The 22,814-nt window shown below is 40.9% G+C and overlaps 1 protein-coding gene across 2 annotated transcripts in view; it reads left to right on the top strand.

Annotated features, from left to right (window-relative positions):
* Positions 1-22,814, top strand: part of LOC146809872 (myosin heavy chain, skeletal muscle-like) — an 880,636-nt gene that overhangs the window by 66,482 nt on the left and 791,340 nt on the right. For both annotated transcript variants that reach the window (XM_085616724.1, XM_085616725.1), the window contains exon 2: positions 971-1,105. In XM_085616724.1, the coding sequence (XP_085472850.1) occupies positions 971-1,105 (135 nt within the window). The remainder of the gene's footprint in view (positions 1-970; positions 1,106-22,814) is intronic.

Raw genomic sequence — 22,814 nt, forward strand, 5'->3', positions numbered from 1 at the left:
CTGCCTTTACCAGGCAGTCTGTGAGGTGTCTCCTCCGTTCATAGAGATGAACGTGCCTGTGAAACATCCCTCAAACACATCTTTGGTCAACTGGACATCTCTAATATGAGTGCGAATCTCACTGTGTAAGGTAAAGTCAACCACATCGCACACCAGCCACCGAAAAAGCATCTTTCAATAAACAATTGGCACATTACATCATGTGCCTTTTAAATCAAGCCAAGTGTGGGTTGTGTAAAGACTCTGCGGCCATTGTACGCACCCTTACATAACTAAAACCCTGCCAGCATTACTGCTTACTTTCCACAGAAGAGTCAATGCTGGGTAACTAGTCAAGGTGACCGTATGGAGCTGTGGGGCATGCACACCAGGCCTCGAAATATGAAATGATCTAAACCTTCTTCTTCACGGACAAATATGTCCTCGTCATAAATTACATTTCATTTCATACTAAATTACCTTTTCTTGTCGGTCTTTGTTTATACCTGAACTGGAAAGTACCGAATGTACTGTAATTCCAGCAGAAGCACCTTTCATACCCTCAATGTAGTAGGCATTAAGGGACGACGCCCAATCAGTGTCAAGATTACCTTTCGCCCAAACCTGTCCTTACACTGTTGTCACCTATGAAGCTTAGTGATCAGGCAGGCTCACACCCACCGTGTCCAACCAGATCTGTCCTCTGTCCGGAGTCTGTCAGTGTCGCCTGAAAGGGATCCTGGAGCTCTCTTGTACTAAAACAGGTAAGCATCCCCCCTCACTCATTTCACCAGTGTGAGTTAATGCTCCCTTTGTGAATGATTGCAAGATGCTGATGCCAACACAATGTTTAAACATGCATAACGTTATGGCATTCTCTGATGTCAGGTCGAAGTTGGGGTTTACTGTTTCTTTGATTCATCGCTTGATAGGAGGCAATGGGACTAACTAAGCTATCTCTAAAATGCAATCCACTTTTTCTTCCATGAAGGTCCAGCCTCTTCCACACTTGACATTTCCAGAACCAGAGCCAAAAGAGAAGAAAAACATGAAAAAGTCAACTCCTGCAAGGAATTATTGTGTCTCCCGTGTTTGTCAGATAGACAATAAACACGCAAATACAAAGGTAGTGTTTTTTAAAAACCTTTTATGCTTTTTTATGTCAATGCGAACCTTGAAACATATTGGCAGTATTTCCTGTGCTATCTTTCCACCATTTTAAATATGTGTAAAAAGAAATGTTGATGTTCATGTGACCATAGATCCAAGACTGAAATTATTAATAGAGAAAAGGTACCTCTCATTTAATAGTGAATGTTAGAAATGGGATTACTCGTTGGCTAATGTATGCACCCACACCAGAGAGAAATCACCACTCTAGTCAGGTTAAGCTTAATACGCACTAAAAGATAGTCTGGGCTCACCCTCTGGTAGCTTGGCACAGAGCAGTCCAGCTTAACTAAAGAGACAATGCGTAAAGTAGTTGTGCTACACACCCACACAGTAACACAATGAATATACCACAAAAGATAAGACTCCATGTATGTTTAGAAAAATAGAAAATGTTTATCTGAGCAAAATAAGATCAAAAGAACAAAAATCTAATGAGTAGAAGTCAAGATACATATACATAGAAAGAAGAAGCAGCCGGGTCACAGAAGACTGCACCACCAGAATCAGTCACCAGTAATGTAGAATATTGCCCACCTCAAACGCTCTGCTGCCTGTAGAACGTGAATAAATACTTGAGAATAAATTGGATGAGAGGCAATATAGTGGCACAAATAGCTCAAATACAACACAGAACAGATCAAAAAAAGAGATGTATTATATCTTCCGTCTTTTATTGTTCTTGTTGCACTTCGCACAAAACAGTCAGCCAACGCGTTTCGCCCAAACACGGGCTTCTTCAGGGCTGAAATGGCATACAATACAAAAACGTTCTTAAAAACAGACAAAATAATCAAAGACAGACAATCATTCTAAAATGTCAAATGTCCGTAAGTGATAAGCTGAGAGGAAAAAGCGAAAGAACCACCATCTTAGCCACGTGGTTAAGGAAACAAGACACATTCCAAGAAAATGTGTATGTGTAAGAAAAAAGAGAAAGAGACCCTATATACAAAAGTATCACACCCGTGAAAAGAAAATACTTAAAACATAAGTGACCCCTGTTCCACGCAGTTCCAAAGATAACGTGGATACACCAAGAAAAAGAAAAAGAAAAATAAGACAAATGAATGCCTGTAGCCTGATATAAGCATGGCTACATCACCAATGCGTTATTTATTGAAGCTTACCAAAATTATTAAAAGTGTAGGATATTTCTTTGATGATCAGCAAACAGAGAAACGTCAAATCCGTCAAGCTGTATTAGATAGAGAAGCCTTTCCTCAATGAGTAACTAATACTAAAATGCCAAGAAAGTAACGAATTATAAAGCCAATATAAGCAAGAAAAACATACCCAATGTATAGCGACAATGAGACACAACGACCTCAGAGACCCAAGAGTAAGCGATCTGTGTCTGAGGTCTTAATTCTGTAAGACAAGAGTATCGAATCAATAGTCGCACTCTCATAAATCATGAAAACAATTAGCAACTGCAGATAATGCATTCCGCCCTTCATGTTTATCCAGTTAAAACATCCTAATTGTATATCAAGCACTCTATTCGAATATCCTAAACCCATAATTACGCACAAACGCATTAAATACCACGGAAAATACGATTGAAACATAAAACAAAAGAGGAAAGAAAAAAGGAACAAAAACTGCCCGCAACTGAGGTCGGGCTTCACAAACGGCGACGCTAGTCTAGAAAAACTTCTAACATGTTTAAAACTGATCAAAAACCAGGCACATGCATATTCAGAACGAACATTATCATACTAAGGTGACTAATTCACCAATGAACAAACATTAAAGGACACAAACATAAAGTCAAAAACAGCATCAAGCAACAAACCAATAGATGGTACCCGTCTACTGTGTTGGCATCCGTGCCACACAAACGTTATTCACCAATAACGGGGAATGTGTATACTATACACACAAAAAACCCCATCAGTGAAGAACCGACCATTCAAGGCTACAAAATGTTCACAACTCGACACCCCGTTCATAATGGAACTAAAGGGTGTCGGAACCTAAGTTCAGTAAGCGCAACCTGCATTGTAACTCACCGAACAGTGGTATTAGCCACGTCCAAAATAGGTTATCCGGCGCAGTCTCCGTACTTCACGTCCCGTACCAAGACTGACAAGTAGTAAAGAAAGTACTTTGCCACACAAGGGCTTTTAAAACCTCGAGCATCACCAAACCGTCAAACAGGAAGCAATTACACTAAAGCACTTCCGGGACAAACTGTTTGAAAAAGAAAAAAAAAACAACTAGAACGAGAATCCAAGTCAATCATGAATCAATACTTCCGGTTTCACGCCCATAGCGCTTCCGGGACAAACTGTTTGAAAAAGGAAAAAACAACTAAAATGCTAAGTGCTTTAGTGTAATTGCTTTCTGTTTGACGGTTTGGTGATGCTCGAGGTTTTAAAAGCCCTTGTGTGGCAAAGTACTTTCTTTACTACTTGTCAGTCTTGGTACGGGACGTGAAGTACGGAGACTGCGCCGGATAACCTATTTTGGACGTGGCTAATACCACTGTTCGGTGAGTTACAATGCAGGTTGCGCGTACTGAACTTAGGTTCCGACACCCTTTAGTTCCATTATGAACGGGGTGTCGAGTTGTGAACATTTTGTAGCCTTGAATGGTCGGTTCTTCACTGATGGGGTTTTTTGTGTGTATAGTATACACATTCCCCGTTATTGGTGAATAACGTTTGTGTGGCACGGATGCCAACACAGTAGACGGGTACCATCTATTGGTTTGTTGCTTGATGCTGTTTTTGACTTTATGTTTGTGTCCTTTAATGTTTGTTCATTGGTGAATTAGTCACCTTAGTATGATAATGTTCGTTCTGAATATGCATGTGCCTGGTTTTTGATCAGTTTTAAACATGTTAGAAGTTTTTCTAGACTAGCGTCGCCGTTTGTGAAGCCCGACCTCAGTTGCGGGCAGTTTTTGTTCCTTTTTTCTTTCCTCTTTTGTTTTATGTTTCAATCGTATTTTCCGTGGTATTTAATGCGTTTGTGCGTAATTATGGGTTTAGGATATTCGAATAGAGTGCTTGATATACAATTAGGATGTTTTAACTGGATAAACATGAAGGGCGGAATGCATTATCTGCAGTTGCTAATTGTTTTCATGATTTATGAGAGTGCGACTATTGATTCGATACTCTTGTCTTACAGAATTAAGACCTCAGACACAGATCGCTTACTCTTGGGTCTCTGAGGTCGTTGTGTCTCATTGTCGCTATACATTGGGTATGTTTTTCTTGCTTATATTGGCTTTATAATTCGTTACTTTCTTGGCATTTTAGTATTAGTTACTCATTGAGGAAAGGCTTCTCTATCTAATACAGCTTGACGGATTTGACGTTTCTCTGTTTGCTGATCATCAAAGAAATATCCTACACTCTTAATAATTTTGGTAAGCTTCAATAAATAACGCATTGGTGATGTAGCCATGCTTATATCAGGCTACAGGCATTCATTTGTCTTATTTTTCTTTTTCTTTTTCTTGGTGTATCCACGTTATCTTTGGAACTGCGTGGACCAGGGGTCACTTATGTTTTAAGTATTTTCTTTTCACGGGTGTGATACTTTTGTATATAGGGTCTCTTTCTCTTTTTTCTTACACATACACATTTTCTTGGAATGTGTCTTGTTTCCTTAACCACGTGGCTAAGATGGTGGTTCTTTCGCTTTTTCCTCTCAGCTTATCACTTACGGACATTTGACATTTTAGAATGATTGTCTGTCTTTGATTATTTTGTCTGTTTTTAAGAACGTTTTTGTATTGTATGCCATTTCAGCCCTGAAGAAGCCCGTGTTTGGGCGAAACGCGTTGGCTGACTGTTTTGTGCGAAGTGCAACAAGAACAATAAAAGACGGAAGATATAATACATCTCTTTTTTTGATCTGTTCTGTGTTGTATTTGAGCTATTTGTGCCACTATATTGCCTCTCATCCAATTTATTCTCAAGAAGTCAAGATACGAATGATTTAAAGAGTACATGCAGAGATAGTGCTTAAAAGTCACTAGCAGACAAAAGGTTACTTGAGTTTGCGAGGGACTGGTGCAAATCCAAAGTTCAGGCCGACCGCATGGAGGGCAGGCCGGCTACTGGACCGATGCAGGGCCCGCTGAGAAAGTATCTTGGATGGAGAAAAGCGTCGATGCTGAGTCCTTAATGTGTCAATCTTTTCCAAGCAGTCACGCTGCGGCATCATTGTGGAGCTTCACTGAAGTTGAGGCAATGTTGACAAATTGTTGTTGAACAATGCAGAGCATTCACATCAGACCTTGCAGGCTGTAGAACCACTGTCATGGAACAGCATCTGCTTCACCGTTAAAGAGTGATGCATCAGTTCTGATCGGCAAAGAAGTGATGATGCCTCAGGTTTTTAAAAAAGCAGATGCACTTCTGAGGCCCAGAACATGGAGAGGGCACCTCAGGCAAGAGTAGAGCTCACAGAACGCAGAGTCCAGCAGCACCAGCAGAATTGCTGGAGGTCTTTTGTATTCCTGAGACTTCAGAAAACAGGAGACAATCCAGTAAGCCCTTGGGGATCACTTGGTGGGAAGGCAAAGTCCAGCTCTCCTTCAGCAGAGTCAGCGAGCAGAAAGCAGCAGGGCAACAAGCAGAAAATCAGTCCTTCAAGCAGCAGTCCAGTTGAGTCCTTTAAGCAGAACAGCAGTCCTTCGGACAGAGGTTCAGTTCAAGATCTAGCACTTGTCCGATTTTGGGTAGTCAGAGACTCAGTATTTACACATAAAAGTGCCTTTGATAGAGGGCGTGACATTAAAGCTACTCTAGGAATTGCACAAGGATTCCTTTCAACCCAGTCAAGTCTGAAAGGCTACTTGTGGGTGGTAAATCAGTGTTTTGTGTGTGGACAGAACACCATCTTTTGAAGTGTAAGTGTCAGCCCCTCCCATTCCTCCCTGTCCAGGAAGACCCATCAGAATGCAGATGAGTGTTCAGAAGGCAGATGAGCCTCACCTTCCTGTGTTTGTGGCTCTCTAGAGGGAATGCAGAAAGTGTAGCTGTCCCTCAATCCAGACGTGTATTGGAGACAGGCTGTCAGGCGCAAAGAGTGGTAAGTACAGAAAAACGTCCCCTTTCTAAAAGTGCCATTTCTAAAACAGTAATGTTAAATCCAACTTCACCAGTAAGGAGGATTTATCATTGCAATTCTAAACATATGAAACATATGAAACATGAAAAGCTACTCCTCTTTGATCAGGAATTACAGCTTAAAAGTGTATTAATAAATTCCCAATGCTGGCCTACGAGTGAGGTAGGCCTAACAGTAGTGAAAAATTTAATAGGCTGTTTGTCTCTACCAGGAGATACAAAACGTGCAAGTACATGCCCTACCTTTTACTTACACGGCACCCTGCCCTTAGGGTTACTCAGGGCCTACTTTAGGGTTGATTTATGTGTAATAAAAGGGGAGTTTAAGGCTTGGCAAGTAGTTTTAAATGCCAAACCGCAGTGGGAGTAAACTGCACGCACAGTCACTGCAGTGGCAGGCCCGAGACAGGTCTGAAAGGCTATTTCGGGTGGTGGCACAATCACACATCAGCCAACGAGTATCATTTGAAGTACAGGCCCTGGGTATATGGTATACCAGTTTACAAGGGAATTATCAGTACAACAAATATGCCAATCAGGTATAAACCAATGCCATCATGTTTAGGGGGGAAGCACATGCACTTTAGCACTGGTTAGCAGAGGTAAAGTCCTCAGAGTCCTAAGGCCAACAAAAAGAATCACCAAAAAGTGGAGGCAAAATGCAAAAAGTCCAAGGGAAGACAACCCTAACGATGCCAGGTCTAACAGTGATTTATTTTTCCAAATGTGTTTGACTGATTAATTCTTTTGTTTTTGTAAAGCACTGTAACACCAAAGAAATTATTGAGGCTACAGAACAGACAAAAAAAACACAGATAAAACACGCACAGCTCCAGACTCTAGGATTTCTGAGTGACATCACATAGACGATGAGAGCAAAGCTGTAGTTGTCAATTATGTCACTTAGAACATCAAGGTGAAAAACATCCCCGCAATTCACTTTTTAGCCATCTAAAATGTTATGTTTTATATGGTCCCCAAATTCCTCTGTCCTTGCTTTCAACTTCTACATAGGGACAAGCAAGTAATTGGGGCCATGCACAAAATAGTCTCTCCTCACGGACCCAAATGTGAAAAAAAAACCTTAGCTGCAACCCTTCACAAGCCCCACCACCTTCCCTACCTTCCTTCCACCTCTTGCAGCAGTGCTAACTGCTCTCAAAGTACACAGGTAGCGCTGCACTGACAGGCTTTCAAAGTCCCATTACAGCTTGGCCTGGAAGGCTTTTTATGGCATAGCTACAGTGGGCAACGAGTTTTGTTATCAGCAGTTGCTATGGCACAGCAGTGAGCTACAGGATTTAGAATCTGGTGTATATTATAGAGTCTCTCTTTGAGAGCCATATATAACAAGGTCATAACATCTTGGAGATTTCACACAGTTGTCTGAACAATTCAAGATGCTTAAACTGTTATCATTGCTTCATTAGTAGCCAGTGAAGACATCTTTGGCACCTCTTACACATGATCTAATGCATAAATCTTCACCCTTTTTAGATTGGAAAACATAGTGGTGGGTAGGTCAACATACAGATTGTAGAAGTAATCAAGATTAGAGTACACAAAGCCTGCAAACACAGCGCTGTGTGTACCGCTCAGAAGAAAGGGTGGGAACCTTCTTAATACCCATATTGTGCAATAATGGAAGACTACCCCAGATTTGATCTGTTGTTGTAGAGAGGCCGCCCGATCGATGAGCATCCTAGGAGAAATTGCATAGTCTGCCGATACTTAAAGAGGGCTCGTGCACTCTGGCCCTAAGCAGGAGCTGGTTTTCCAGCGATGTTCCATGGAAAACAGCGATACCCTTGATGATAGGGGCCTGTGGTCTTAGCCACACAATCCACCCCCCATGTTAAGTATGCCTTAGTCAGGCATTTTACAGACGTTAAATTCCTGCGTTAAGGCATACTTAATGCGGTTTAAAAAATCGCTACCCTTCCTTGATAATATCGCAAAGCTGCCTTTGCGATATTTTGACTGGTTGGTTTCACAGCCCTGCCTACTTTGCATCTCATTAGCGATGCAAAGTTAGGCGTGCTGGAAAAGGGGGCTAAGTCAGCAAAACACGCGCTGATTAGGCAATAAAGTTATCACCCCTTTACGCCTGAAAACGGACGCCAAAGCGGCGATATGTTTATCGCCTGGCCTTGATAATATGCCCCTAAATTTCTAATATTTTTATCATAATCTTAACAGTTAAAATGTCTTTGATTACCTCTTTCCAGAGCTTATTCCTCCTTCATATGTTCCATTGATTGCTATATTTAAAAGGTATTTTTATACCTAGATTTTATTTTTGTTTGGCATGCAATTATTTCAAGGGGTGTCCTGGTGTCTGACAAGTGGCATGACATATGTTGTTCCAAGTCAGGTCAAAGAAGCAAATGAGATGTGCCAGTGAGGCTACTCGGGGATCTGAATTGTATGAAATTCCTACATGTTCAAGGGAAAAAATGCTTCAGAAATCCACTTGTCCATGGAAAAAAATTACACTTGTCTTTTTTGGTACCATGGAGGGAGTTGACAAACTATGGCAGCCGTCTCATTATATCAAATCTTTGATAATATACTATCTGATGATGTAGGGATCCCATTGTAGCAGGGATTCTAGCAAGACTTTTATTGTGCCACCTTTCTTCAAATCTGCATCCAGGGCTGAAAGGTGGTGGGAAGCAGTAATTGCAGTGTTGGCATAATCTGTGACTCAGCGCACACCCATGAATTAACATGTTTCAAGGTACTCACCAGCTCCTCTCCAGTCTCTAACCACACGGGAAAATGTTGGGCATTTACCTCTGGGGAGAGCAGGAGCACACCTTTTCTCCTGACAGGGAAAACGAAGGTGTAGGGAAAGTGAATTTGCAAAAAAATAGGTGGGTGTGAGAAATTGAAATTTGCAAACGTGTACTTTGAGTAAGGCCTATTTTTGTGAATTTGTCTGCATTCCTAAAACTCATACATCTGCACCAATGAAAAGACATGTCCCTGCGGGTGCAGTTTTGTGACTAGCACAAAACCAAGCTTTTAATTAATGGTCATGTTACCCACGATGTTTTTAAGCTGGTTCTCAATTATTGATCTTTGCTTAGAATACAGGCATGCATCAAACACGTTTTACTTATTGATGGCCCCAGAGAAATATTATATAAGTTTGCAGAACAGTTTTGCAATTTTCTTCTCAGTTGCAAATTTTATATAATTTTATTTTCAAAGCAAACTAACATCTATCTTGCTTGTGTTCTGAAGGGAGAGCGTTCTAGAAGGATTATAAATAGCCTCACATTGTTACAATTTGTAGATTTCTGCAATTTTTCATACTGAAACCACTATCTGCAATGCACGCTGAGCTCACTGCTCGCTGCATTTCCTTAGAGATCTTGACCGAATTTTAAGGGCTTTGCATAAATGAACGATATCTACAAAGATGAACAATTTACACATAGGGACACAAATGCTGCTTTGGTGGCAGGCAATGCGCTCTCACAGATCTTCACTGTGGTACTCTAAACTGGCAGCCAAATGGTTTGTACGGCATGGGGTTGGGCCGCCTTCTCCAGTGGACACGAGAAACATGACACTGTGTTGTCCTTGACACCAAACAGTATTTCCTAGGTGCCAGGCGATAAGAATTGCACACCCCTGGGCCATCTCCACATTAAATAAGGTAGAGGCCAAAGATGAACCTTGTGGCACTCTGCAATGAGACTTTGAAAGAGGACTGAAAGCCTGCAAGTGATCTGCAAGGGTGGATTCTTAGCCTGTTGGTGTGTTGGCATGGATCCGAAACTAATGAAGGTAAAAGGAAGGCTGGCATAGCAGACTACTGTAGTCTGCATAAAGGACTAATAAAACCAATGTTTATCTAACACCATTACCATGACTTTTCTGAGATCATCAACAATGGTCACTATAGCAGACTCTGTACCATGGAGTGGAGAAAAACACAATTTGACAAGATCAATAGTTATCCAAGAAGGTGACAGTTTTCATATAACATATTTCAGAAATAATTTGATTGATAGCTGAAGGAGAGAGATGGGGCAAAGTTTACTAGCAAAGCCTGTTTCCAAGCTGGCAGAATAGATGCTGATTACATAGCAGGCCTGGGCAAAGTTTTAATTACGACAGAGTAATCCAAGTAACTTCAGATTACTTGTGATGCAAAATTACCAAAAAATACACGTTTACGCCCGCTCAAGTAATTTAGTCCAATGCATAACGCTAGAGCACAGGAACAGAACGGCAGCGTACTGCTACTGTTCGTGTTCTATTGCATCTAGAGTTGTTTTCTATGTGCAAAGTGCTTCGCTGGGGCCATTTTGGACGCAGATGTGCATTTTTTGCTAAGAAAGTATCGCCAAATGCAGGGTTTCACTATAAAGCGGGATCTTGTATAATTTTACTGTAATTTTGCGTAATCGTGCTACAGCAAATTAAGCAAGTTACATCCACCCTTATTATATAGGAGTGTTATACATCAGTCAGTGGAGCAAATGGACTCGATCACAATATACAAAATGGAGCTGGGGCACAAACGTAGAGGAGTATGGATTGCTGCAAGGAGGTGAAAGTCTGCCAGTTTGAAAAGATGCACATGTTTGTCAAGTTTTGTTGTGTGGAAATAATTTAAGTGGCAGAGCTCATTAGTAGGAAAAGCAGGTGGGATCTAGAATGAAGGATTGCTATGAGTTGTAACAACTTTGAACATTTCTGCAGTCAACATTGCAGATGTTTTTAAAGCGGCATTTTTTTTAAAGCACATCCCTCCGTGTTGATTAAGGCATATTTTAAGCTCATTCTGATGATAAATGCCCTTAATTATATGGGCGTTAATGTACCCGTGCTTGCTTTTTTTTTACTTTGAGAGTTAATAACACTGTAAATGAGCAAGGAAAATGCAGTTTTCTTTGTTTCTTGGAATTCTGATTTTCACAAATGCTGCTAGCTTGTAGTTGCATTATAGGGACCGGACATTAGTATTTATTAATGCGGAAAACGTTCCAAAGATGCTCAGTAAAGGCTTGAGTCGATGACGGTTTCAGGGGAGATTGTTGTAGTTTCATTAGAGTTTTACAGCCTGGGGACGTACAATGAGAGCAGAATATAACTAGAAGTCGCTACCTCTTTACTAAGCACTAGTGGGTGGATTTGAGGTTAATTCAGATGGTAATTATTATTGGTCTGTCTGTAGAAGAGTATTCATGAAATCCTCAGTTATTTGATGCTATTGCCTTTTAGAGTGATTGTCGGTAATGGCGACATATGCTTTTATTTTGCCTGCATATAATTTATTGTTTTAGGTGTTCTCATGCATGTTGAATGCAAGCATGCCTGCCCACAAAATCATGCGTAGGCTGCTTAGTCACGCTTGTTTGTTTTAACTAACCATGCTGTCCAACAGCTGCGATGCTGTGCAGAATGGCTAAAGAAGATTGCAAAAGCCAACAGGTCTAGTAGTTGAGATCTAATGGCTTTGCCAACGTTTGTTTTTCTTTAGTGGAGGCATAACTCTGTAAGAATTTCTGCACTAATGCAAACACTATGTACTGTGGACAAAAGATTTTCCCTGTTGTATCTATATATTCCTTTTAAAATAGCTGCATAAGCCTCTCTCATCCTCTTGTTTAGATGTGATGTCCGTTGTGATGAAAGCCAATGTTTGTGTGACAAAGTACCTTTCTTAGTGCACATGGGCTACCCGAGGAGGCAGACCCAATCCATATGTGCTCTAAGAAAGCCTGGATTAAGCAACAGTGCAGCTTCAAATGATGGTACAGTTTATTGACGCATAACACATCCTAACACTTTACAAATTGTTTACAAGTGTAAGTCACAGAAAAATGTATGAATTAGACCCCATCTATTTGGAGATCCTTAAAAGCACCTATAGATGTTCACTCACAGTGAACATATAGTAACAGCTTACCTGCCCAGATCTCCTGGTAAGCGTTGTACCATGATTTCAATTCTTTCAGTGGTGTAAACTAATTGCTCCTGGGATTTGAAGACTCTGGTCAGGTAGTCTGACCTACTGAGTCAATCATCTCTCCGTTTGGAGATGAAGTTATGTTTCATTTTTGGTGATCAGCCATCAGTTGAGCATCGCAATTTAGCTTGCACCAATAATGCTCATAGTGCATTTTTTGGCCTTTCTAAAATCTGTCTGTTGGTAGGCAGGGACCATAGAAAATAGCTGCCTCAAGAATATATAAAGTATATTTAGGTATTACAGAATTCCTTTTGGCTAAACTCTTGTGTACTGCGGAATTATCTTAAATTAAGCTCAATACAGTATGACATAGTGAATTGTTAGAACAACAGATAAAGATGATGGACAGAATGCTGAACATTGTCAAACATTTACCTCCAGTAACAGATTTGGGTTCAATCCATAATTTGATTGCTCACCTTGCCACCCCAGTTTGGACCCAGCCATATGCAAATCACTCTTGAACCTGCTCCCCAAGGGAACATTGCAGCCCAAACTGCCAGACCAGATCCTCCCTGGACCAGAAATCAAACATCCTGGGACCAGTTTTGAGGCATCACCCCTCATCAGCCAGGCTAGCTTGAATCCAGTGGCATAGTGAGCATGGGACCCACATCTGAGCATGGCCTTCCAACTTAGGGCAACTATAGCAATACAACAAGATGATGGGTGGATTGCTGAACATTGTCAAACATTCACCCCAGTCTCAGATCTGGGTTAAATCCATCATTTTGTAGCTCACCATGCCACCCCAGTTTGGACCCAGCCATATGCATTTTTTTATTTGAGTTATCTTTTGAATGATATTGTTCTCATGGTAATTTTCATATTTAATATTAACTTTTGTACATCCGGTATCTTCTATATGTCCCTGGACCCAAAAGCCTTTTCGGTATATGGTACTATGTAAATAAAGAAACAGGCTGACTAACATCCAGTGCTATTGTGTAGATTGGAAACGTGGAAGTATGCACACATATTACAGTATGAAAGGATAAAGAAAAGATAAAATGTGGAAAACAATTCCGTTTCTTAAATCAAAACCTGTAGGGTTACAACTAATGTCCCTTCTCCTATACATCCAGCAATTTTTAGTGAGTGGCCTTCTTTCCAGAAAAAAAGAAACCACTCACTATGTTAGAATCTGCAGAACAGAAATTCCTAATAAGTAAACAAACTGCTCCTGTCAGTTTGTGGTGTGTTTTGCCTGCCTAAGCAATACATTTATCCCCATACAAAGCCTGACTTAATATGATTTGTTAATAAAGAAGGCTTAGGTTGGGATAAATTAGCGAGGTTGAATATTAGGTTTTTCAACAGCTCAAGGGATCTACCATAACAGGAATCCTTTTGAGCGGGTTAAATGTGTGTCATTATTAACCCAGCATGAGTGCCTTTTTGGCAGCAGAGGATTCAGAAAAGACATAATACCTAATCCTGGATTTTCTTTACTCATTAAACTCCTTTGAAGTACAAAGCAAGCCTCTGCGATTTAGAAGCCGGGGTTTATTGTTTTAGGGAAACACTCTGACAGGTTGAAGTGTGACATTATTGCTCGCTGATAACTTATTTAACACTTGTGAAGTGAAAAAGTATTTAAATGCACATTTTTTTTATCAACATGTTTACTGTTGAAGATCACACCGGATAGTACAACGTGGACAATATCAGTTACATTAAAAAAAACACAGGGAGCCCTTTTGTGCAAGAGAAGCATTTGTTTTCAATTCACAGGCGTAGACAGAAATTCAAGCTCATGCTTGCTTCTCAGTTCTCATAGTTGCAGAAATTCGTTTTATTTTAAATAAATCACTGGACGCTGACCTCCGACGCATGTGTGTATGACTCCTCATTAGCCTTAAAGGGCATTAGCACTGTGGTACTTCTCCAGCAGGAGCAGTGGCACCAGGTCCCAGGTGTGACGGGCACCACACATCAAGTGCGGCGGTCTTTTCCCTCTTGACAGGAAGGTGCGGAGCCATTTTCTTTGGTTGTGTGAGAGCCGTGGCACCTTTTCTATGACTGTATACTCTATTTATTTACCACGCCTTGGGTACTTTATCGCTACAGCGTCCCCACTTACATTAGGCACGCATTTGTGGCCATGCGAAATGGAAGAAGAGCTAGAAACTGTCCAGTCCAACTGTCAGAGAGTGTTCATGTGCATAGATGTTTAGGTAAACGCGCTTCTAACATCACCTTCTCCTTTGATTTGCAAGCAAAACTGCTGTAACCCTGCTTGTGTTAAACATATATGTTTTATTTTGGATTTTTATGAACAATTCTTTCGTAATGATGTGAAATATTTGGAGAAAATGCATCCTATATCCCAGCTCACTTGGAATTACCGTGTGATGATTCCCGTCTCCCTATCAATGTGTTTGCGTTTATTACGCAAGCATTTTGCTACTTCAACCAGTCCCGTGATTTATGTGTCTGTGAATTTCAAATGGGACTTTGAGCGAAATGTGGGGCACCCTCTGTCTTGCAAGGGAAAGACATTAGAGCTACTGAGGTGCCCATTCTGACTTGGATGGGGCAGTATCCCAGGGAGAAGTTATCACTCTATCCAGGTCTGAGATTTACTAGGTGCAGTAATCCATCTGGTAAAAAGCAAGGACCTGATTAAGAGTTTGGCGCCAAACCCACGCAAAACCGCCCAAGGACCGCCAACTGTATTACGAGCTGGAAATGCACAACTCGTAACACAGCTGGTGGTTCTTTGCTATTCCCATGGGAGCACCTGGAAAACAGGCACCGCAATGGAAACAGCAAAAAAGGTCCAGTATGTGGACGTCCATGCCGTGCTGAAACCTTGTGGGGCACAGGCAGTTTCGCACATGTTGTGCCCCCCTGAATGTATCCCCATGGTGGGGTGCCGCCCCCTTTGTTCCTGCACCATTAGCCTTTTCATGGCGGGGCTTCGCCATGAAAAGGCTGGTTGTCCAAGAACTCGTAATATGCTGAGCGGGACTGAGCAGGTCCCTGCTCGGCATATTACATTGAAGTGCTCCTAAGCCACCAGCAGGTAACGACTGCTCCCTCGGCAGACGTCGGTCCACCGCTTCATCAACTTTAAAAGACGTAATATGGTGGACGGTGGACTGTCACTGCTGTGCCACGGCAAGTCTGGTGGTCGGAAGACAGCCAGACTCATAATTGAGCCCTAAGTGCTTTGAGGGTCAGGAAAATGTGCTTGGAAAAGGCCGGAAATTGGGACCGTCATGATGAATTGGACCCATTAACTCTGGGCAGAGCGTGCAGTTCCCTATTTTGTGCCTAAAAACTTGGAATAGCCAGCAAAACCACAGGCCTGCACGTAAGTGATCCCAGCTACTTGAGAACTGTGCCATTAATTTTTTTGAAGAGAAAATAAAAAATATCTATGCGAATTTTCCCCCAACTCTGAACCATCCTCCTGAAGTCAGTCTACCTTAAACTAAGGCCATCTTGTATCTGAAAAGATTTTGTTCCTTGCACCTTGGAGCAGACCCAGAGGCTGCTAAAAACAACCAAATCAGGATCACCATTGGCTATAGGCCCTCCTAGAATTATGGGGCTTCTTTCCAGCTTAATTGCTCCCACTATTATGTATTATAATCTCTCAATGGATTCAGCCTCAGTCCCTATCATCTGAAAAATGGGCCAAGTCTCCCCTGCTAAAAATGCCCTATCTCATTGCTTCCTCTCCGTAACAAACTTTCAGAGAACATCCTAAATAAGCAGCTCTCTACTTTCTTGGAAGACCATTAGCTGCTCAATCCCTCTCAGTCAGGCTTTAGAACTTGTCACAGTACAGAGATGCACTTGTCTCTTTTACTGATGCAATCAAAATTCCCTGGATTCAGGGTCCCCAAAGATGCTTGTGCTTCTGGAACTAACTGTCACTTTGGACATGGTCTCCCGTGACATCTTAATCTTCAGGGTGCATGACATCGGGGTCTATGGCAAAGCACTCCAATGGTTTGTTGATTTCTTGAACAACCATACTCAAACCATCTCTCTGAACCCTTTTAAATCACGTACTATACTGGTCGGGAAAGGGATACCGCAGGGGTCCAAACATAGCCCACATTATTCAACATCAATGTTGCCCCTTTGGCACAAATCATCAAGGCATGTGGTTTTGAGACAATATCCTATGTCGATGACACGCTGCTGGTCAGTTCCTTGGATCCTGAAATGGAAGTGGTGTAAGCTTGCTTCTCTGACTGTATGAGGAAGATAGCATCATGGATGTCCAATAACTGCCTGCAACTAAATGGAGAAAAGACCGAAATACTTCTGTTCGGGAAAGCCCAACTCCTGTGGAAGTCAGATTGGTGGCCATCCAAACTGGGTCTTGCCCTGACCCCAACACAAGTAGTTAAAAACCTTGGTGTTAAGCTGAACACTTCTCTATCGTTGAAAGAACATATTTCAACCTTATGTAGAATCTGTTTTGCTACCATACAATTATTGAATAAAAATATTTCCTTGGCTCCCTCCTCTCTCCAGAAAAACCCTAGTTCAAGCCTTAATCACAAGCTGTCTTGACTATGAAAATGTTGTACTTGTTGGTGCAAATGAGACTTTGCTGTCTAGACTGTAGGAGCTGCAGAATACTGCAGCCAGACTAGTGTACAATCTCCTGTCTGGTTCTCCCTCTGCCCTAATACTACAATCTCTGCACTGGCTACCTATTAGGAAAAGACTGATCTTTAAGATATGAAGCCTTACCCATAAATCCTTGAATGGCAATGCTTCATCTTATTTACAAAATAGACTAAGACCCTATCACCCAACCACATTACTGAGATCTACAGAAAAAGCCCTACTTCAAATTCTGCTGATTTCCACCTCCAGATTTGACAGGAGATCTTTCTCCTATCTGGCCCCACTACTAGAATAAACTTTCCATACTAATCTGTTTGTATACAGAGTATGGAAAGTTTAAAAAACTCCTTAAAATGTTGTTGTTTTAGTTAGTTTCGCTAGTCTCATTCTCCAACAGAGCGCAGTGAAATCCTTCTAGTAATGATTTGCTCCGCTATACTAAGTGATGCTAACATATAGAGCAATTGAAGCTTCTGGAATAGGCATTTTCCCATCTCTGCATCTTCACTTCCAGTTACCTTCTGACTTGAAATGCGGGCCTCGCTATTAAATTTGTGAAGTATAAGCGTGGCTTACATCAGACATAATGGCAAAGACAGGCACAACTAATGTTCTTCGTCAGTTTGGTCTTCTAAAGCGAAAGTAGTTACATATTAGAGAACGCACTAATGAACCAGAGCTATCTTTAGCCTGAACAAGCCCTACCAATTTTCATTGCAGTTTTGTTGTAAACAAAAGACATTTGGAATTATAGGTGGATAGCAATGTTCTGCCAAAATATGGAATAAAGAATATTGTGGAGAAAGAATATTGTTACAATCATATCATGGTGGCAAGAATGTTGTGGACTTTGATATCACAGGTAGGAATATTGTTTATTCAGGTGTTTCTTTATATTGTTGCTGGTAATATCAAGATTTAAAGATTTAAAATGTTTTTATATATAATATGCTATCTTTTCGTTTCAATTATTTTACAAATTTGTTTATGTTTTTAGTAGTGGGATGGATGGGTTTTAGAGAAATAGGGTGGGGATATTTTTTTAATTTTGTTTCAAAAATATATGTACTTTGTGATGTATTGAAAAAAATTCTAATATGAGTTTATTTTTGGTATACTGGTTTATTTTTGTGAAATGTTTTAGGGGTGGGTTATAATGTTTTTGGGGAACTGGGTGGTGAGTTCCTAATATTGTTTGTTATTTAATACTTTTTTAGTTAGAGTTTTCTTCATAATTTGTTTTATTTGTAAATGTTAAATGTAGCTTTTTATTATTATTTATTTGTAATATTATTAAATTAAATATTCAGATTTCTTTAATTAATTATGTTCTAAGAATGTATACAGATTTGTATTTCTAAATTTGTTAGAAACATCAACAGGAAGAAGAAAGGCCCACAATCCAAAGCTCTCGAGTTATGCATATTTATTGGAGACGCATTTCAGCTTCACAGGCTTTGTCAACCCAGGGAGCAGGAATCAATCATTATGAAACTTGGAACAAAGAATACTGCAACACTCAATACTGAAGAGGAGTTAGTGGTTCATATTGAAAGAACTTTGTAAGAATATCTATATAGATGTCGCTTGACGCATTGAAACATACCCAAGGGTGTGAAAATAACCTGCTTAGGTTATCCCATGCGTTCTTTACACACATGTTTCACATTGATTAATTTCTATTGTCCTTACCTATAGAGCATGCATTGTATGTGAGATGCAAAAGGTTATAGATACTTGTGATACATTTTCCTACTTTTGTCCTGTTATTGTGTTCTACAGGTAAGTAAAAGGTCATAATACTGGTTGAATGTGAGTATGAATTTGCACACTGGGGCTGTGCATAACTTTGAATGAGTGTTGCACATCATGCATGATGAAATTATGATTGATCATTACCAACACAGATCACAGAAGGAGGAAAGACATTTGTGCCCACTTGGCCAGTATTGATAAGAACCTCGTACATTAGAAATAATTTATGAATTACATATGATCAATTGTTACAAGGTTTAATTTTTCATATTTCTATATTTGATTGTGATGTGCCGAAATTACAATGCATTTAAACAGTATAACTGACAGAGCAGGTAACACATAATTTCAAGTTGTTTATTATTCTATAAATTATGTGTGTTCTAACTGGCGGCCATTGCTACATAGGCTTTTACCGTTTCAGGCAATGTGTCTCAGTACAGAACCAACTATCTAGTACATAATTGAAACATGTAATAGCTAATAACATGATTAGGACAGGATTCTACACTAAACAGTGACATGTATGAAATGAAAAACAAAAATTATTTAAGGGAAACATACAAAATTGCAGTGTTCAAACATGAAGGCTGACTATTAATGGTTGTGGATACAAACTTCCATTACTTATGTTCTCACTTTCTTTGAAGTAATGTTGGTTTGACAAAGGCTGCGTAGTTGAAACACTTCCCCAATACATTTGCCTAGCGTAAGTGCCTTGTAGTGTGGGCCTTTCTTCTTCCTTTTTACAAAAGTGGTGTTCAAGTCTCTGTTGAGTGCTGATAGTGAGGGCACTGTTGCTCGAGTTAGAAATCCTTGAGATAACCAGAAGACAAGAGGTGTTGGCAAAACAGGAACAGTTTGTTTAATTAAACATTATCGCCGGGAGAAAAGTTACAGGCGTAACGCTGGAGAACTGTCTCAATTGGTAGATATCCTTCTTTTATATAAAACACAACAGGTTATAACATTTTCTGGTGTACCATATATAGTGCAGAATGTTGGTTCCTGCCTTTTAAATCATAAATTAATGGTCTAATGGTCACTATGGGTGGGTCTAAACCTCGCGTGGATACAATGTAGCCAGTGGATACGGTGTCCAGATGTCCGGCATGGGAGCGCATGATTACTATGTGTGATAGGTCCTGATTGGCTATGTGCTCCTAACTCATGTGACATCTGACTTTATAATGATGTTTTTAGGAGCACACATACCCCCTTCAGCCATGTTTCCGCTATTGGGGAAATCTCCCCTGACCATTATAATGTCGCTGTGCCCATATGTGGGATTGCTCAATAGTTTCCCACCCGAGTGTTTTCCTGCCAGCTACGCACCTTCCCACCTATGACTTATCAATCACTAATTTAAGGCCTAGGTTTCAGGGCCTCCTTGACTACATATTTGTGAGTCGAAGTTAGTATTGAATTCACAAGCGGCAGTTCTATTAATTAGGGCGAGAATTCATTTTTATCGATGAACACATCTATTTCCATATTAACATTTGCTCCTCTAGTTGATTTTTTAACTACACTATCTAAATTATGCATTTGTACAGTTACTTTATTTGGAGCCTGTTGTTCCTTATGCTCGCTTTTGACTACAACTACCTTCCTAATTACTTGCATTCTTCCCAGTTTGAGGACTGCATTTTTACAGCAGATGATTCTGAATTGTATTACCCAGCATACCAATAGCAATATAATGATAAGTGGCAACAGTGATTTACATAAACTGGATATGCATCATGGAGCCAGGAGAACCATTTCAGAAGCCACCCCTGATCAGGGGCACCCCCCTCTGCACTCATGTTTCTTTGTAGATTGAGCAGTCTTGCAAGTGTCAGTGTTACATTATCCATGTCATTCCCTGGAATGAATGTACAGCAGGCTGCTCCAATCTTAGTACAGACCTCTCCCTCCATTGCAGTCACTAAGTCCAGTATAGAACAGTGCTGCATTACCATGAGGCATATTTCTTGCATTTCTTCCTTAATAGAATTGAGGCCAAGCTCAGTGCTGTTCATCATTTTCAGCATCTCCCCCGGGTGATTTCTAGCCAGCAGGCATTAGCTTTTGTCTGCAGGGTGAATAAAGGTATCAACCCCCTGCCCCCAGCTGTGCTTCCGTAAGCAGTCTAAATTCTTCTTGAATGTCTTTGAACTGTGTACAGCAAAAATAGTCTGCAGATCTCTTTTGACGAGCTTTGTGCGGCAAGGTTGTCTTTTTCCTTAACGGGTGCTGGTACAAGTCTGATAGCTCTCCCCAGGAATGACCAAGGTCAAGGTATGCAAGGGGAGCACAGTCCCCTCCAACCAGGAACAAAATGAGTGTAGGCATGCTCATCCCATTGCCAGTAGAAATCCATAAGCTTGAGAATTACCCATTGGAAATCTGGAATATATAATATCACCCCTAGTTAGCATTCAAACCCATCAGTACTGTTCCTTTTCCTCTGAAACAGAAAAATAAGGTGTACATTTCAGTACAATCAGGGGTTGTCCTTTCCCTTCTAACCAAGTGTGTCCACCCACCTCGGTGTTCCAAATTTCCTGACAAGGGGTAGTCATACTTTCATTCAACCATTCCTTAAATGACTAATTCCCATTTTTATCCCTGGGTTGGATGGCCCTGCATAGGAATTCCATGTTGGGAGACCACTTGTTGTTTAAGAAGACCACTCTGGATACCCTAAGAGTCACTCTGTGTCAACAGATGAATGCTGGAGCAAACGTGTTTGTGCTCTGAGTTGGGTGTTTTGCTATCTCCAAAAATCTCTTCTTGGAGAAATCTTGGGGCCAGGTGATATCTCCACCTATGTTACCCTTCCTGCACATCCTGTCCAGCTCGGTTTGGACATCAGTGGGTTCAGTGATACTGTATAGCGCTGTTGCATTTGGTGTCGTATGGAGTATGTTTACAACTATCCTGTGTGTTTCTATCTTGTTGGATTGGATCTTGGCTCTCATTCTGCATAGGCAGAGGTGAATTAGGCTTTTTGCTATCTAAGTGGCTACTTCTAGGGACAAGTAAAGCCTATCTGTGCCTACAGTATGTGGGATTAATGAGCAGACATAACATGACCTGGCTAATGCTTGGGAGCCGAGTGTGGTCATGTGCTATTTTTTTTTTTACAGTTTTATATAGCTCAAACTAGACCCGAGACATTGGATATCAGAGCACTTTACATGAGCACCAGTTTCATTACAGTTGGACACATTCATTTTTGTTAGGCACGGGGAGATTAAGTGATTTTCCCAGAATCACAGGATGTTGAGCATCGTTGCCGAGAGTCACACCCGGTTCCCCAGCTTCGATGTCGATCGCTCTAGCCATCCTCAGAGGGAGCCAGGTGTTATGCAAAAGGGTGCTGTGCAGTTCTGTTTGGTGTAATTGTAGGTAACATATGAGAGTCCCTACACAGCTGCTGTAGTTCCCCTTTAGTTAATCTCTTTTGATTCTGCAGTTCCTCAGTAGTACTCACGTGAGAGATTACCCATAGTACATCTCTTGTCCAGACTGAGGTGTTGGATATGACAGCTTGATGTTGGTGCACTAAGATGTTCTGTGCCTGACCTGTTGGGTAAGAACCTAGCAGTTTTTGTTAGTTGTGAAAGATATACATGTAATTTATCTCCCAATGGTTCGGAGCAAGCCTCAGAACTTAACCTGGTCCTAGTTGCTCGGATGGGCATGCTCATCAGTCTACCAGTCGTGGTGTGAAATGGTGATCGCTAGGTGCGTTTCTCAGTGCAAACAAGGCTAGGGGTAGATAGTGTAGCCACTTTTTTTAAGGGTGGCACACATTTTACTTATTTTAATTTTTAATAAACTATTGAGGCTTTCTACGATGTTGTTACTTTGGGAATGGTAAACTGATGCTAATTTATGCGTGATTCCTATCAGGTTCCAGATGTTGTCGAACATGGTGTTGAAAATGTTTCCCATTATCTGATCTGATTACGTCTGGCACAATCCCATCTCGGTATTTCCTCCCTCACCAGGACGGGTTCACAAACACAACATCAATGTCAACAAGCATTGCGTGATGGGCTGGTCTGACAGGTGTTTGGCAGTTTGTGGGTTTGTTTAAGGGTCAGGTGAGTCGGCTTGCACTGTTGATTCCCCTGATGTTACCCCAAATATTGCCTGCAACAAGCACAATGCATGCCGTTTTCCGCAGCTTATACAGCGCATCTTTACAGGTCACAACGGGCCGATTTACAAATGTG

Source organism: Triturus cristatus, chromosome 7, assembly GCF_964204655.1.
Source record: "Triturus cristatus chromosome 7, aTriCri1.1, whole genome shotgun sequence".
In the NCBI taxonomy this organism is placed as follows: domain Eukaryota; kingdom Metazoa; phylum Chordata; class Amphibia; order Caudata; family Salamandridae; genus Triturus; species Triturus cristatus.